This window comes from Puma concolor, chromosome A1, assembly GCF_028749965.1.
Source record: "Puma concolor isolate L17-30 chromosome A1, mPumCon1.1.hap2, whole genome shotgun sequence".
In the NCBI taxonomy this organism is placed as follows: domain Eukaryota; kingdom Metazoa; phylum Chordata; class Mammalia; order Carnivora; family Felidae; genus Puma; species Puma concolor.
In genome coordinates, this window is record NC_141667.1 from 94,013,037 (window position 1) to 94,031,752 (window position 18,716).

General features: G+C 34.0%; 1 protein-coding gene across 6 annotated transcripts in view; it reads right to left on the reverse strand.

Moving 5' to 3' along the window:
- The window catches only part of XRCC4 (X-ray repair cross complementing 4), a 304,053-nt gene that overhangs the window by 189,058 nt on the left and 96,279 nt on the right, over positions 1–18,716 (reverse strand). For all 6 annotated transcript variants that reach the window (XR_015248246.1, XR_015248244.1, XM_086697415.1 and 3 more), the window contains exon 6: positions 18,175–18,281. Coding sequence is in view for 4 of the 6 variants with exons in the window: in XM_086697415.1 (XP_086553541.1) it covers positions 18,175–18,281 (107 nt within the window). In the remaining 2 variants the exon portion in view is untranslated. The remainder of the gene's footprint in view (positions 1–18,174; positions 18,282–18,716) is intronic.

The window sequence follows — 18,716 nt, forward strand, 5'->3', positions numbered from 1 at the left end:
TCCTTGAATATGTCCTATTCTTTCATACTTTTTTTTAAAAAAACACCTTCATACCTTTGCATATGATATTTTTTTCTCCACTTGGAATGTTCTGGGCTGCCTTCTCAACCTGCTTACTCTTTAGCTCTACTACTCTTCAATATACAGTTCAAACATCAACAACTGACATTCCTTTTTCTTTACCTTCTCAGACTTTCTACACAGCATTGGAAACATTCATTCATTAATCACTCATTCACTTAATCATATACTGAGTACCTTCCATGACCCTATACTTGTTATTTTGCATTGTAATTAATTGTTTTGATGTTTCTTTCCCCAACTAGAGAGGGAAATCCTAAAAGACAGAGGCAACATCTGATTTAATGTGGCTTCCCTGAAGTCAGACTTCAGGCCCACTACCTAAAAGGCATTTAACAAATGTTGGCATAAATTAATCTGATGCTTTTTAACATATTATTTTCTTCTACCCTCCAATTATTTCTCTTTTCTCCAACAAACTTTAAAATTCTGTGAGAACAGAATCATCAGGCATTTAATTATTAATGGCATAGTCTGGGGTGAACAGGATTAAACATCTTTTCTAAAGAGATACAAGCCTACTTGAAAGCTGCCTGAAACTTGGAATCATTAGCACCGATTTGTGGTCTCCTAGCAACTAACCATTTCTTAAAGAAAAAGTTAAAACTATTTTGCCTAGTTCCTTAGGCTTCAAAAATTCATTATCTTAAAAACCTTTACATTTCCTGAGAAAATGGTTTAAATTTTTATTACTGATGAACCTGAAAACCATATAGCTAAAAGGTATGACCTAAGCTTCTTTCTTTTATGAAAAATAAATTGCTTCATGGAAAAGTCAGACTTACTTTAACATCAACAAAATCACTTAGGCAAATACAGTGCTCTCATTTGCTCATTTATACACAAAGATGAACACTTTGTGTCTATTAGTACTTATTACTGTTTATTATTATATTTTTTCTACCTCATTCTTTAATGTTTATTTTTGTGTTATTGAAAAACAGCCTGCAAATTAGAGAATTTCCTAAAGAAAGGGCTTTGTGTGCATTTAATAACATTTACTGACCCAAATAAGCACTAAAAGAATCTTTAGAGCACAGCAGTTTTGTCCAAATTTTGAAAGTGCCCAGGGGTATGAAAGCTCACTGTTTATCCTAACAACTCACATTCTCTAAAGCCTGGCAGATCCTTTCCCCAAACCAAAAGTATTTGTTCAAGAGGCAAGATCTTACGTTCTGAGGACCATCACTATATCTCTTCATAAATCTATTACCAAATTCCAGGAATTTTTTTAAAATATTTGAATTACTAGAAATTTAGACTATTAGCATATTTTCTTTAAATATTTTTTGAAAATTTACATAAAATAGCAGTATGTTATTGCATTTAACAGTGGTATTGACCATCACCTCCACCACAAATAGTAACAGTAATATTAATAACAATGCTAAATCAGCTCATTTTTATTAAGTATGTGACAGGTACTGTATTAAACTATATATTTATGTAATAATAAATATATAAATATACATATTTAAAGGGGTTTAAATTTTAACCTATTTAATTTAAAAAGAAATTTAATGTTTATTTATTTTTGAGAGACAGGGGGGTAGAGGCAGAGAGAGAGGGAGATACAGAATCTGAGGCAGGCTCTAGGCTGAGCCATCAGCCCAGAGCCCAACATGGGGCTTGAACTCAGGAACCGTGATATTATGACCTGAGTCAGAGTCAGACGCTTAAGCCAGGCACCCCAAATTTAAACCCCTTTAAACCTACAGTAGCCTCCATTAATATAGTCTCCTCCACCATTTAGAAGACTAATTCTTTTCAGAATTATTGGGATGGCAATAGGTACAAGAAAACTTAGGAACATTTTTCTACCTACCAAGCAACATTACAGTTATCTCCTGGCACACTGCTGACTTTCCCTGACCTTCTTACAGAACAAAAAGTACCCTTTAAGTACATTGGGAAATTAGAAATTTAGAGCTGATTGAACTTCACAGATTATCAAATTTTCTTCTTACACTTTACAGATAAGAAAAATGAGATGCAGATAGATTGGTCAAAAAAAAAAAATGCCTTGATCAGAATGGTTATTGGTAGATCTACAACTGAAGCCTAGATTTTCATAGCTCTACAAATAATTGTGGTGTAAATCACTCAGTAATTATTGCTGTTAACTAAAATTTTTAAAGAATAGAAGTGGTGGGAAGGAAAGGTTTGTAATACATAAAACTCAAGAGAGATCTGTTCTTTTCTGAGGAAGGATAGGTTCCCCCTAATGAGGCAATCAGTAAACAAAAGATCAACTTACATTATTCTAACTTGAAACTGCATCAGCAATGCAGTTGATTAGTAACAACAGTAACCTCCTCTAGAGTGCCTAAGGAAAGAGTAGAGGAGGCTCTGATTCTCTCTTCTGGACTCATTTCCAGAGAAAATCAGAATCAGTCGAGTATTTCCATTTGCCAATTGGACACAGGAACACGTGGTTATCCAAGTCAAAGTTAGAGAAATAAGATTTATATTGATCTCAGATCTATCCTTTCTGTGCATTCAAATGAATGTTAAATAATGTCTTAGTAACTATTTTCCAGTATAATAAATGACAAAAAAAAGCTGTTTTACTTCATTTTTACACTAAATCTTGCCAGTTGACGTATATAAAATAGTTACGATTTAACAACCAAATCTAGTTATTAATTAATAATAAAAGAACCTGAAAAACAGAGTGGGTAATTAAACAGCATGGGCTTTACCATCACCCACAAGTGAGTTCAAATTTTGGCTGCTTCTCCTACTAGTTGTGTGACCTTGGACAAATTACTTAATCTCTCTTTGGAATTGAGAGCTAGAAGGCCCGATATTGATTGTGTTCAAGATGAAATGAGATACATTATGCAAGGCACCTAGCACAGCATCCCACACGGAGCAGCATAAAATCAATGTTGATTCACTTTTCCATTATTCTTTTTGACTAGAAACTTAGCAGACTCAATGACCTTGGTCTGAACAAAATTTGATTACAGTAATCCTAGGCACCCTAATTTTGATATTGTTTTGAAAGGGTAGACATACTCAAACAAAACTCCACATATTCAGTTCTCCCCAAACTGAAAAAACAGTTTCCAGTGAAAGTCCTATTGCTTTAACACCTGGTCTTTTGCCCAGCCACCTGAGAATTATGTGACAGGCTGAGCCCCTGCTCATGATTTTTTGGCTTTAGGTAACAGTTCTACTAGAGACCTTTGTGGAGCAGTCACTAGTAAGACTTTTCATAATTTTTTTAATGAAAATATTATGACAATTCAATTGAAAAAAACAAAAAAACAAAAACGTGGCTATCCATTAAATACAAAGCACCGTGCTGATGCTGAGTAGCAAAGATGAGTAAACCATGGTGTTATCCGTTTTCTTTAGAAGTTCACAATCAGGCAAGTGCACAACTAACTATGTTGATGATGTTTCTTGTGCATTTAAAAATTGTTCAGGAATGTAACAAATGTAAAAGGTGACTTTGGTGAAAAGGCTGATGTAGAATACCGTAACTGCTTATTTTTGTGAAAATATTTAATGGAGGCATAATTAGAAAGCCCTCTGGCTTTTAAAATATTCTAGGATATGGTTTCATGGAAAGAAAAGTATAATGGGGGATAAAAGTTTTCTTTAGAGTAGTGTCCAACAAAATAGAGATTTAAACCAGGCTAGTCTGCAGATAAAAGGAGTGCATTTTGCAATGAAAGTCATTAAAAACACCTTATTACATGTTGTAAAGTCGAATAGCAGAGGGAATTGTGACTCATTTAAACTCTAACAAATGACCAATCCATGTAAGTGGGTCTCAGAGGCAGTTTATAATCAATCATAGTCAATGAATCTGTGAGTAAGTGGCATACCAGCCAGAGAACAGAGAATGAATGGAGTCTTTTAGGCTTATTTGGTATAACACAATGTTTAAATAAGTGTTATGAAGCTTAGGGAAAAACAACTAGTATAAATTTTACTTTATCCTTCTGAAATAGGTAGGAAATTGTGCCAAACAAAAGTCATAACTGCTGGGCTTTGTTTAGCAATACGATGATGCTAAAATAAACTCTGAGGCAGTTCTGATGCTATGCCAGATAATGACAGAAGTCCAAACGTGTCAACTTCTTACTAATAGTGTTCAAACAAGATGGCAGGTAAGATGAGTTAAAAATTATAATCCAATTAAAATTGTATTTATTGTGTTCATCTCAAAGATATTAAATTATACTGTGAAGGAACCATTTACTACTTAATGAACAAATGTTAGAAATCCTACTGTGTGTAAGGCACTATGATTGGTGAGGTAGGAACAACACTTTTAGAACACAGAGAACAAAGAGTATGGGAAACAAGGAAAACTCTATCTATAAAGTTCTTTGAAATCCATATATCCCTAAATAAAAGAATAACATTGATTAGAATAATACTAGTCTGTGTAATCTACAGAGTGCAAATACTTTCACATATATTATTGATACATGGCTTCCAGAATCCCTGCCTGAGATAGAGGTAAGAAACAGGTATTCTATCCACAATAATAAAGAGAAGATTAGACATGAGCTCTCAGCTCATTCTAAATCTTTCCATTAAAATAGGCTATGCTAGCTCTCCTTACAGACATACACTTTATTTTCATGATGCTAACGTTCAAATAAGGAAGCAGGATTAGAATGTGGTACCATCTAAATCACGTGTTATTACAATTTATGTGACATTTAAACAAGCAATTCTAGGCCAAAAGGAATTCTTACAAAAAGGTAACTTTTCCTCCCCATAATTCCAAAGAGCTAGTGATTCAACAGATGTCAAAATTTCCTTCCAAGACAGAATGCAGGTTAGTTCTTAAAGTATTTAATTTTTTGTTTTTAAATTTTTGTCCCTAAATAAGCATGAGGTGAAGCAACAGAAAGATACTAATAAAGTAATGGCACCTTCATTTTATGTTTTTGAAACAATTCACTTCTTATTCTGAGTTTCTGCTGATCACACTCTCTGTAACCTGAGCTATGAGAACTTGGCTTTGAAAATAAAGTCTTCGACTGACAGCATGTCTATGGGAAGTTCTCCATATAATTATCAGATGCTATTTTTTGTTTGTTTCTTTTGTTTATCTTTGGGTTTAAACAAAAGGTGGTCACTTAAAAAGCAATTAAATTTTTAAAAGAAATGGTTCATTATTCCTGATTTCTTTTGTAATGGAAATTACAGCAAGTATATAATAGTCTGTACACACAATGTCTTAAAGATATTATTCATGTGGATTCTGACTCTAATGGTAACAAAATCTAATTTTATTTTACCTTGAAAAGCTATACACCATAATATAGCAGAGAAAGAGCTTGATCTGTAGGTGGAAAATCAGGAAAAGAAACCTGAAGAGTTTTTACAAAGAAAGTCAACAATAATTACCCTTTGAAATTTGTATTTTTTTAATAAGGAGAGTGCCAAGAATTTTGCCAGGTAAACTCAACCTATGTATTATTTTTTAAATCTCTCAAAAATCGATACTAGTACAATTTTTATTTCAAAATGTATTATCACCTAACTTCATCATTTTGTACTTCCAAATTAAGGATGCCACAAACATCTCCGAAACAGAATAACCAATGAAAGGGAATAAAGACAAATGCACAGAGCTGTGTAAGGGAGCCTCTATTTCAGCAAACATTGTTTATTAAAGACCTAGCTTAATATCAATGAAATTAACTGCAGGATAGAAGGCCAAATTAAAAAGTAAAGTATATCAAATATTGTTATATGCTTTATTTAATTTTCAATAATCTCACGTTCTGTTGGAAATAAATTAACTTTCTAATAATGCAAATGTTGAACTGTGGAAAATGGTACATGGTGTAGTCCTCGCTTAACAAGATTGAAAATGCATACTAATTAGCATATTAAAGACTGACCTATTTAGAAGTAAGGAAATATGTTTAATTTTTATTAACTCAGTGTTTTCCAAACTTACTTGGTCACAAAACATTTTTAGCAAAGAAAATTTTTAACGTTTATCTCCTGGAATATAGGTTTAATGGAATGAAGATCATGTCTAAGAAAATATTTTTCTAGTTCAAAGTTATCTTCCTATTAGTACTCAATTTTAACTATTTTTTTTTTTTTAAATAAAAACCAATGGAAAGCAGTGCCTATAGCATCTTTTTCAGAATCCATTCTTGGTTTCTTAACAATAATAGAATCATCCCTGATACCTCATCATCACTGTCACCACTATTGGCCCCTGCAGTTTTAATAACCTTTGGGTCACCAAAGTCACATCACAATGGCGGCCATCATAATGTCTGAGAGTATTACATTGTATGCCAAAGACTAATATCTCAAGACCAACTCACACAATACATTTTTTTAAAGTTCCCATTCATACTGCAACACCATTTCCAGTCCTTCTGAATAGCATAAAACTCGCCTCCAAGGACAAGCACTAGAGCATCAGATCAAGAGAGATGGAAAATGTAAACTACAGTGCTTAAATTCTAGAGTTGTTTCTGTTGATTTTAATCACCTTTTGGTGGGATTTAGTGATGGTGCTAATTTGTGTTAGGCAAATCGTCTCCAAATCAAGGTGGTCACTATTTCTCTGCACCAAGCAAACCAAATATTAGGTTGAAACACATGAAATTGCCAACATTTGGCCATTATTGATGCACAAAGATCTCAAATTGCAAATAAAGAGACATTTAGGGGCACTGCCTCTAATTATATCTTAATCTAAAAAAAAAAAAAGGAAACTGTGAATTTTTATGATGAAACAGAAAAAGTAGGATATCACAAAAGGCCTTATGGAAGAGAATATACCCAAAACTGGTGAAGCGAGTTTATACTTAAAAATCAGCATCCAGCATACTCCACCTTAGTTTTGAACATTATGGGAAAATTTTGTTTTCTTTTAATGAAGGAGATTTACCAGCAAGATTACGTTACATATAAAAACACAACAACAACAACAAAAAATGTTTCAAAGCAGTGTTTTTGAAAATTGTGAAAACTCTATACCTATTGTGAATGGATGCTTATTCATTATGGGCCAACTTCTAAAATCTTATATGTGGACTCAAATTTTGCAGGAACTGTGCACTGTTGAGTTTATTATAGGAATTCTTGAAAACATTCATTTCCAGGGAGCCTGGGTCGTTTAAGTGTGATAGTGATGATAGATAGGATCATCTGAGTTCTTGATGACATTGTGAAGATACTGACTTATTCAACAATGGAAATGCTTTATGTTCACACTTGATATGTGAGATAATAAAGTCCTTATCATTACCTATACCTGAGTGTTAACTGCAGCTGAAATCATCCCAACTCAAAAACAAGCTAATGACTCTTTAGACAACAATTCTGAAAATGCATGTCATAGAGTACAGCATGCAAACCAGAGAGAAGCATGTAGATAATTTAAGACAACTATTTACTAATTACACAAACAGTTTACTATAGCCCCACTTTGTACATGACTACATAATGCTCAATACTAGCTTAGGCACTTTTATATATTTTGAAACATTTCACCAATGGGGGTAAAAACACTTTCAAAGCATTTAACATACATTTTCCACCAAAAAAAAAAAAAAAAACAATATGGAGAACACACACAAATTGTATTCACTAGATGAATTTTTTTTTGAAAAAATTTATTACATTCCTTTTCATTGCATGACACTGAATGAACCAGGTACTGAGAGAGTACCACCTTCAAGCAGCTAACTACCCAATGTAAAGAAACATATCTTCATACTTTATCAAAACTCCGACATACAGAAAAAATCTAATATAGATGTAACTGGAATCTCAGAAAAGGAGAAGAGAAAGAACAGGATAGAATCTCCTTAACCTGAAGAAAAGAAGCCAGGGGGTGCCTGGGTTTGGCTGAGCATCAGACTTTGGCTCAGATCATGATCTCACAGTGTGCGAGTCTGAGCCCCATATAGGGCGCTATGCTGACAACTCAGAGCCCAGAGCCTGCTTCAGATTCTGTGTCAGATTCTGTGTGTGTCTCTCTCTCTGCTCTTTCCCCGCTCATGCTCTGTCTCTCTCTCTCTCTCTCTCTCAAAAATAAAAAAAATAAACATAAAAAATTTTTTTAATAAATAAATAGAAAAGAAGCCAGAAGACAATGCAGTGGCATCCTCAATGTGCTTAAAACAGACAAACAAAACAATCAAACAAAAAACTGCCAACCTACAGATCTATACCTGCAAAAATTCCTTTCAAAATGGAAGGATTTCAAAGAAACCAAAACCCAAAGAATTTAAGAGCTAAGGTGCACTAAAAGAAATATTAAAGGGAATTCTCTAGGTTGAAGAAAAATGACTTTCAATGAAAACATATAAATGCAAAAAGAAATAAAAGAAATAAGGAACAAGGTAAAAGCTAAAGAGAAATGAATAATGGCTTTTCAATACTACAATAATAATCCTTTATGAGGTCTAAAATAAATGGCAAATTGGAATATATGTTACAATAATGCAAAAAGTTAAGTGGAGTTAAAGCGTCCATTATCTAGGGAGTAGGAAAGTTAAATTAATGTCAGACTATAATAGGTCATGGATATATGTTGCCATCTCTAGGATAGTCACTAAAGCAAAAATATAAGAGTTGGTAAGTAACAAATTAATAAAAGGAAAAAAAATAGAATAATGAGAATAAATAAAAGAGTATATTAGCAGGTCTAGATCTAAATATGTAAATAACTATATGAACTATTAGTGGAATAAACTCTCCAATTAAAAAGAAAGATTGTTAGAGTGGGTTTAAAAAACAAGTATGGGGCGCCTGGATGGCTCAGTTGGTTGAGCATCTGACTTCAGCTCAGGTCATGATCGGTGGTTTGTGAGTTCAAGCCCCGCACTGGGCTCTGTGCTGACCGCTCAGAGCCTGGAGCCTGTTTCAGATTCTGTGTCCCCCTCTCTCTCCGCCCCACCCCTGCTTGTGCTCTGTCTTTCAAAAATGAATAAACATTAAAAAATTAAAAAAAAAACAACTATAGATTTTAAATATATAAAAGATTGAAAGTGAAAGAGTAAAAAGAGATGAAAAAGATATATCATGTAAACATCAAGGGAAAAAAAGTTGTTATAGCTATACTATTATCAGACAAAGAACTTTAAGGGAAAGAAGCAGTACTAGACCAACAAGAGAGATTTCATAATAATAAAAAAAGTCAATTCCCAAAAAGATATAGGAATTCTAAATTTATATCCACCACATAATATATAAATAGTATACAGTCTAAGTCTATATTTAAAACTACGTCTGTATATTTTTAAATGTCTACATGGACATTTGGTAGTATTATTTAATATTTATTTCCAAGCCTTTTATTCAAGGACTAAGTATAAATCACTGTTCTGCTACCTTATTTGCTTTGCCATCAAATCATAATAGAATATCCAACAAGGATATGAACATTCACATTCATCTTCACAGTGCATTAATGTCACCAAACTATATCTTTTTCCACTTAAATGTGTGCCCACTCCATTGAGTCAGAAATCAAGGAGGCCATATACTCCACCCTTCCTTTATTAGGAGCCTTAAATTGTTTTATAACAATGAAGGCATCAAATACACTTAAATTTAAAATATAAAATCAAACTCTCTGAACTCTTAGATTTTAATAGAGTGTTCTACTAAATGAAAACAAGGAACGTTAGCACAGGAAGGGTTCTCAGAGACAAGTTCTGTACTTAGACTTTCTGGGTTAGAATCCCAGTTCTATACTTTACTAGCTGCATTGCCTTAGAAGTTTTCTAATCTTACTGTGCCTCAATTCTCTCGACTGTAAAATAACAGTATATACTTCGTATGATTATTGTTGCATGTAAATAAAGTAATGCATATAAGAAAACTAGAATACATTCTGGCACCCATATAAATGTTTAAGTCTGTAGCAGTTGTGGTGGTGGTAATGAAGTTACAGTAATAGAGGTAATGGAACCATAATAGAAGAGTAATAGCAACAACAATAGCAATATTAATAGTAAAGAAGTAGAAAAAGGGGGAGGAACAATAATTGTAGTAGAAGAATCAGAATTAGAAGAACTAGTCACAGTAGTTACCAGTGTCAGAATAACTGTAATTTTCCAGGGTTCACAAACTCAAATACTTCCAGAAATCATGCAAATGATATCAATGAATAAAGTGAACCAGATTAAATATAAAAGCCCTTTCTGTGTTAAGGACTACAGAAAACTAGGGAATCTGTGTCTTTTTTAAATGCATTCAGATTTATTATTTGGAAGACTCATGTTACCAAGGGGGAAAAAAAAAGTATATGACCTAGGTCATACCAAAGACCAACAGTCACAATCTCTGATACAGTCTCAAGTTATTCATTTATATTAAAAAAATATATATAATTGTTAATATGGCTACCCATTATGCTTGAGAAATAACAGGGCTAGCAGTACTCGAAGTTCTTTTTTTTTTTTGTTCCGCCATCCCTCAAATTACAACTCTCCCCACAAAACCCTGAGTGCCACAGATACATGTTTGCAACTACTATTTCTCATTACCAGTGAGTTTTACCTCAAAGCTTGAAATTGGCACTAAGGATCTCACTTTGAGTCCTTCTTCTGCCCACCCCACTTGTAACTATTCCCTTTCACTACATCTTGTATTCAGACTCTGCTTAGCAAGCCTGCTGATATCCATCCTTCACACATACCCAGCACCACCCCCCCAAATGAAGCTGCAGCAAGTATCATGTCAATGCTGGTGGGCTGGCAACATTCCAGAACCTCATCACTGGTAACCTTCCTATCCCTTTGATCTAAAATATGGCTTATAAATGATGTTGATGAACTGGTTCAAGGAACCAGATGCGCTGTTTGTGCTGGAGATCCCTGTCACAATCACAAAGAGGCAAGAATCCTTTATACTACATTATAGACATTCAGCTGATTTAGAGAGGATCGCTACATTACCCCCCCTTTTGTCTCAACTGGATCATGGTTGCAGTTACACAGGATCAGTAAAAATGTTTAGCTTCATTTTCCAAGGACAAAAATGACCCAGGCTTTCTTAAGTCTGTTTTACAATGAATCAAAAAACAATAAATAAATAAGACAGCGCAACCCCTTTAGCATTTCTTATATATAAATATTCAATCGCACCCATAGTCATCTACATCCACCTAAAGATCTCACACCCTTACATTAACAGCTTCATAAAAACTTGGTAGTACAATCTGATTTAATTTTCACAATGATACACAGCTATTACAGAACCACAAAATCAACCCAAGATGGAACTTTTTAGAACACCAAGATCCGTATGTCAAACAAATAGAAATATATGAGTCACATACAGAATTTTAAATTTCCCATTAAACACATTTTAAGAAGTAAAAAAGAAGTAAATGAAGTTAATAGTAATAATATATTTAACTCAATATATACAAAATAATTATTTCAAGATTTAATTAATACACAAATGCATTAATGAGACGTATTACTTCTTTTCTCATACTACATTTCTGAAATCCAATGTGTAGTCTATACTTCGATCACATTTCAATTTGGACTAGCCACATTTCCAGTGTCCAACAGTCTCAGGTAGCTGGTGGCTACCTTACTGAACAGTGCAGTGCCCAGCCAGAAAAATGACGGTCTGATGAACTGACAGATTGTGATTTAGCTTCTGTTTGAATGCTATTTTCTCTTCTTCCAATCTTGTCATGTAGTCTAAATTGCAGTTTCCTTTTAACATATCTTATTCCATCTTTTCTCATTTAAATACCATTCTCCTAGGTCAATGATTCTGAATCATGTTTGGAATATAGTCCCCATTGAAAATACATTAAAAATTTGATCCTTGCTCTAGAAGAATGTACATTTGCATTGTTAAGAGTTGAACTGCCCACCCACCACCACCAAAAGGCATTTTGGAGTCTTACTCCCTGGTATCTAAGAATGTGATTTTATTTGGAGACAGAGTATTCACTGAGGTAACACACAGGAGAACCTTTCTAAGCCTCAGTTTCCTCACTGGAAAAATGACAGGCTTGAACTAGAAGATCTAGATTACTGAAGTACATAATATCTTTTCTCAGCAATTATGTATAAGAACCCATGATTGCTAGGAAATATACTCAAACTGCACTTCCTGTTTTGTGACAGGTTTTACTAAATCAAGCTTTTTATTTAGAATTTATAAATAAATGAGCCTATGATAAACAAGCTGGATAAGATTAAGGGAATAATCTGTGATTCTAAAGTTGAATTTCTGACTAATCTCTTTGGCAGTACATGTTGTTACCCCTCTGTGAGTAGACATTCACTGTTTGAAGCAACGAGCTCTTTGATACTTAAGAGATTTTGGATTCTGTTCTATTTTTAAAAGCTACTATATCAGTATTCATCAACTGTTTGACATAGCCATTCATTTATTTTCTAAAAGGCTATTCTATAATCACACTTCCTTTCAGGAAGCCCACCAACTAAGTAGAAGCCTAAATTACTGATAGCAGTTTTACAGGGACCTTCCTGTTGGTTAAGAATCAAGACTAATTAAACTAATGTGCTAAATCGCGGGCTAATAATTACGCAGAAAAGTGGTAAGAAAGCTTATTTTATTTGTTTTAGTGGTTGTGTACCTTTAAAATAAAGCTAAGAAGAATAAAACATTCTAGAATAAGTATTTTTCTTATTTATACTTTTAGTAAAGTTGATTTAATTGGTCTCTAATTTTAAGAAATCTTGTCAATTTCTGCTAAGAGAAATAATTATAATTTAAAAATATTGATTATCTTAATAATTTAAAATAAATAATTAAAAACAATTAATGAGACATTAAAATAATTCCTCTCGTAAAGGCTACTTAGGAGCCAATTAAGCATAAGTTTTCAAAAGGCTTTATAAGAAAAAGCCTTTTTCTATCAAAGAAGCCCAATCTTTCCAATAATTATTCACACACATTTTGAATTCTGTTAACATTAAGAAATGTTTTGTAATAATGGTTAAAATTCTTAGACTATTCATATACATTTTAAAATTATTTTCTCGTGTAATTTTACTATTATTACAGGTCAAAATGGCTATATATATGAAAAACTGCAAAACCATAAATTATTTTTTAGTTTATATAAGACATTATTGAGGCCAATGAAAGCCCACCTGCAGTACTCAGATGCTATACTAATTACACTCTGATCTCTTTGTATTTTGGTGAGGTTCTGTTATTCAGGAGACCTACTCAACCTCAAGTTTCTCTGCAGACATGGACATCAGGTGTTATCTTGCTCTGTACCCAACAAACAGATTTCCGGTAGGAAAGGTCGTTTCACTATAACTATAGTAAATAATGTATAGTAAATAAATCTATAGTAAATAACCCAACAGGTTATTTTTCCATTGAATTAAAAAACAAAAACAACATAAACATTAAAAAAAAAAAAAAAAAAAAGATCAGATTCTGTGTCTCCCTCTCTCTCTGCATCTCCCTGGCCGCATTCTGTCTCTCTCTCTCTCTCTCAAAAATAAACATAAAAACAGAACAAAACACTGTAGGTAGGATGAGTCCAGACTAAGCAGGAAGTCCTTTAAAACCACGAGGAGTTAATACAGACTAGGGGAGAGTGAAAGTGACCCATTCCATCCTCCTTTGTAATCCAGAGGCTGAGCTATAAATAGAGATCACTGCAACCAGTTTATAGATCATAATCTTAATCTGAAAGAAAGCAAAATACCCATGAACTCTAGGGCTTTACTATGCAGTTTAGTTTACTTCTTAAACTAAGGTTGTAATACCGTTGCTACCTACCTAGAAACTCTAAAAATTAAGACCTAGAAACAGTAAACCTTGCTTTATATTTTTACAGAAAATTATAAAATGTAGTTGTAGGGTGGTATAGACTGTGACATTCAAGATTCAGAATTCTTCCAAGATCTTTTAGCTAACAAACTTTTAAATGTTTTTAAAGGGTTTTCATACTATATGATATCATACACATAAGCATGATATACTTTATTACATTGGAGTACTGTCATCAGTTATTTCCTCAACAGTCCTAATGATGGGAGGGAATTTAAAACTTTGGAGAAAAAAAGTAATAAAATAGATTGCCTATGCATAAAACTGTTACCTATCAGTTTTCTGTAAACTACAATATCCCTATTGTACTTCTGGATATATATATACATCTCCAAATAAAATATATATATATATATATCTCTCCAAAAAAAAAAAAAAAAAAAAAAATATATATATATATATATATATATATATAACAGACCTTTTCCTTGAATGAATACTGTGAATCACCAAGTGTCTTGGTCTCACTAAACTTATATTATGCAGGAATAGGGTAAAAAAAAAAAAGGGAACTCATGAGGAAATTTGGTGGTTTCAATAATAATGAAAATACATTTGCATAATAGAAATGACTACCAAGTTAAACATTTAGCCATTTAAATAAATGCCTTTCTGGAAGAGTTAAATGTATTAAATCCCATCAACTGCTTTCCTCTTGTTCTTACTGGAGGGAAAGTGTACATGAAACTGCACTACCTACAATAAATTCAAATATTTACTTGTACAATAAGAATAGGTAATTTATTACCAAGATGGCAGAATAAGTCCAGGAAAAAACTTTCACTGCTCTGGTCCAAATACATAGTAATAATATACAAAATGCCAAAAGACAAAGCTATGATTAAATATATATTCATATATCCCATGGACTACTAGTATATTTTGTCTCTGTAAAAGAATAACATATATAAGGAAAGTTATTTTTTGTTTAATACATATAATATTTTTCCTCAGATGTATGGAATCTAGTTCTTAATTCCAGATGAAGCATTTTATATCTGAGGTTCTTTTTTTTTTATCCCTAACCTTAAGTTTCCTGAATAATTCTTACTGAAGCAGAAGGAAAAGAACAGCTAAAATTTAAAATGAAAGTGCTCTTAATTCTTTTTTCATGCTCTTAATTCTTGACATCAAAACCTGCCAAAAGCAAGTTAAATGCAATAAATAAATAAATAAACAAACAAACAAACAAACAAACAAACAGGATTGGACGCCTATAAGTCAAATATGTAGTGAATTAGATTTGAATTAAAGAAAATATAACATGTAAAAAATAGAAAAAATGTACAATGAACTAAATGTTTTTTGAAGAGAAGAGAAATTCTGCCAAATTTAAAATAGTACTATTATAGTAAAGCTTTGCTTAAAACAGACTGAACACATAAAGGACCCCATTCTCATATACCCATTATTTAACCACACATTTTCTCTTCAAAAATAATTTCCATCTACTTCAAAGGTTGGTGAGGTACTCTGAATAAGGAACAAAATCAAAGACCATTGTACTCAATAAAAAATCTGAACATTTAAGTTGGAAAGAGTACAGATTCCCTTTTTAGTGAACTTTCAATTACATGTGATTATTAAAGAATGACTTCATTTTTTATTGGGTCACTAGTGTAAAACAAGCATGCCCTCCAAATAAAAGGAAATTTAACTCTGATGTGCGAAAGTGAGAGTGTGTTTGAATGTGTGATCCAAATTCAAATCTAATTAGAATCAGATTAATCAACCAACTTATTGAATCAATATCAGTAAATTTCCATGGCTGCAATTAAATATCTTCCTGTGTCTTTGTCCATTTATTCTGCTTTCTTTCCTGTCATTAAGCAAAGCTCCCACGTTCCAAGCTAAACAAATCCTGTCACTTGTCCATCTGATCCCATCTTCGCCCATGTACTCAGAGACACTACTCCAGCAACTGTGGCAACATTTGCCCCCCTTCCTTCCTTAATCCCATAAATATGCAAACATGATGTTATTTCTGTCATCTAAGAAAACAACAACAACAATTCTTGACTCCAAGTGCCCCTCCAGCAGCTAGCCAGATCTTTCCTTTTCGTTACAGTGAAACTTGTTACAAGTGTTGCCTAGGCTTGTTGTTTCTTTTCCAATTATCTTGTCTCATTCTTTTTGAATTTCCTCTTCTTTCTATTCCACTGAAAACGTTTTATTAAGATCCCCAATTTGTGTTGCCAAATCATCAGTCAGTCAGTCAGTCCTTGATCCTCATCTTCTTACCCAGTCTGCAGCATTCAACTCAGTTTATCTCTAGCTCCTCCTTGAAATACTTCCTTGACTTGCTCTCCAGGATAACACTCCTACAGTTTCCCTGCTACCTCCAGGCTGCTCCCTCAGCCTTCTCTGCTGGTCTCCTCATCTTACTGACCTGTACACATCCAAGTGTATGTACTAAGGTGGAGTCCTTGGATCACAGCCCTTTTCTGACTTCTCAAACTCCCCTGACAGCTCAGCCAGCTTTAAATATCTCCTTACTTAGCCTTCCCCCAAACTCCAAATTTGTATATCCAACTCCATACTCAGCATCTCAGACTTAATGTTTGCAAAACTCAGTTCCTAACCTTCCTCTTGTAGATTCCCCTAATTCAGTAAGTCAACTGCATGCCTTCAGTATTCAATCTAAAAAACTTACCATGATTAGTGTCTTTCTCTCAGGAGCCATACCCAGTTCATCAACAAATATGCTGCCTCTAGACATACCTAGAATCTGCCTGTTGTTTATCATCTTCACTGCTACCACTCTGGTGAGCCACTCACATCCTTCACTCATTGTTGAAACAGTGTCCCACTGCTATATCTTCTTGTAAGCTTATCACACTATGTATACTCTATTCTCAGCACAACAGCCAGATTAATCCTGCTAAAACTGTAAGTAGGATCCCATCACATGATGTTTGCAACCCTCCAACAATGTCCAATGTAATTCAAAGCAAAACTTGAAGTCCTTACAATAGCCTGTAAGGCCCTACACATGATCTGGCCTCTCTCTACCTCATATCATCATTCTTCCTATCTTCATCTTCCTACTTTATCCATACCTCCCTCCATTCTATTGCTTGAATATATCAATAAAAAGTTAATAAAAACTCCTGCATCAAGACCTTTGTACTACCTGATTTTTTCTGCCTGGCATGCTTACCCCACAGACAAACTTGTCACATTCTCACCAAGGCCTTTTCTGGTGCCCTGGCTAAAATCATGACCTTTGTCCTACTTCCATCCTGACATTTTCTATCATCCTTCCCTGGTTTAGTTTTCTCTTCAGCATTTGTAACTATCTACAACAGTTTATACTCAATTTATGCATCTTGTTATTGTCTATTTCCCTGACTAGAATTTATAAACTCCATGAAAGTAGACATTTTTGTGTTTTGCTCTCTACTGCATGGAATAGTTCCTCGTACATAATAGGCACTCAAAAGGTATTTGCTAAATAAATGAATCAAACATTTATTTTGAGAATACGGGGCTTCTGTCAGAAACGTAAGTGTAAGATGTGTTCAGAGGCTCTTGCCTCTAGGAAAGGTTTAAATCTCTAGAAAAATCATCCATGGGTTTAAATCTGAGGGACTGAGTGAGGCTCAGGTACTTTAACTTAAACTGTCATTTTTCCCTTCTTTTCCCCTGTAACCCATCTCCCCCATTACAATTTCTTTTCTGAATAGCGAGAGAAGACTCAACCTCAAGATAATGTGAAACATTCTACATCCCCCTGCTTACCCACCAATAGCTCTAGCTAGGTGATCTCAAATGTTACAGGCAGCCAGCTTCAAGCTGGAGATAACTAGCATGAACACGTATCTTGCTTATTCCTTATGCAACCTTGTAATAAGGAATAGTATGACCTGGAGGGTGTGTATGTGTGTACGTTTGCTTATTTTGTTGCTAATGAGTTGTTGCATATTATAATAAATATTATTTTCAAAATTAAGTACTTGAGGTTTTAGACTAAAAACCCTAAAAGAAGTTTTGTAGAAGTTTTTACTTTTTGTTTTTTTAATGTTCATTTATTAGAAAGTGGGGGAGGGGCAGAGACAGACAGGGACAGAGGATCCTAAGCAGGCTCTGCACTGACAGCAGAAAGCCTAATGTGGGGTTCGAACTCTTAACCCTGAGATCATGACCTAAGCTGAAGTCAGATGCTTAACTGACTGAGCCACTCAGGTGCCCTGAAAAGATTTTTTTCATAACATTTTTCATTACAGTTTATTATCATTAGAGTAATAAGCCAAGTGAAATATTCCACAAAGGTAATACATGTATATCTCTTACCTGGAGCTAACACAGAGGGATCAGGCAGGTTCTCACTTTCTTCATCAGTACTTTCATCGTAGACTGCATCTCTATCAGCGGTCATTTCAGAACATGTTGTGGCTTCCCTAGAAATAGAGCAAGGTAGAATTATAAAGTATTGGCTCACCCTTGGTTAGGTATCAAATTCACCAGTAAGATATTATAAAAAATGTCCCTGAAAAAATACTGTAGTTAAACAAACATATATTGAAACATATGTGATCAAGATGAAAGCACTTAAAAAAAATTTTTTTTTTCAACGTTTATTTATTTTTGGGACAGAGAGAGACAGAGCATGAACGGGGGAGGGGCAGAGAGAGAGGGAGACACAGAATCGGAAACAGGCTCCAGGCTCCGAGCCATCAGCCCAGAGCCCGACGCGGGGCTCGAACTCACGGACCGCGAGATCGTGACCTGGCTGAAGTCGGACGCTTAACCGACTGCGCCACCCAGGCGCCCCAAAAGCACTTTAAAGACTATCTGTTAACTCTCTTAAGAACAAGCTTCTCGGGGCGCCTGGG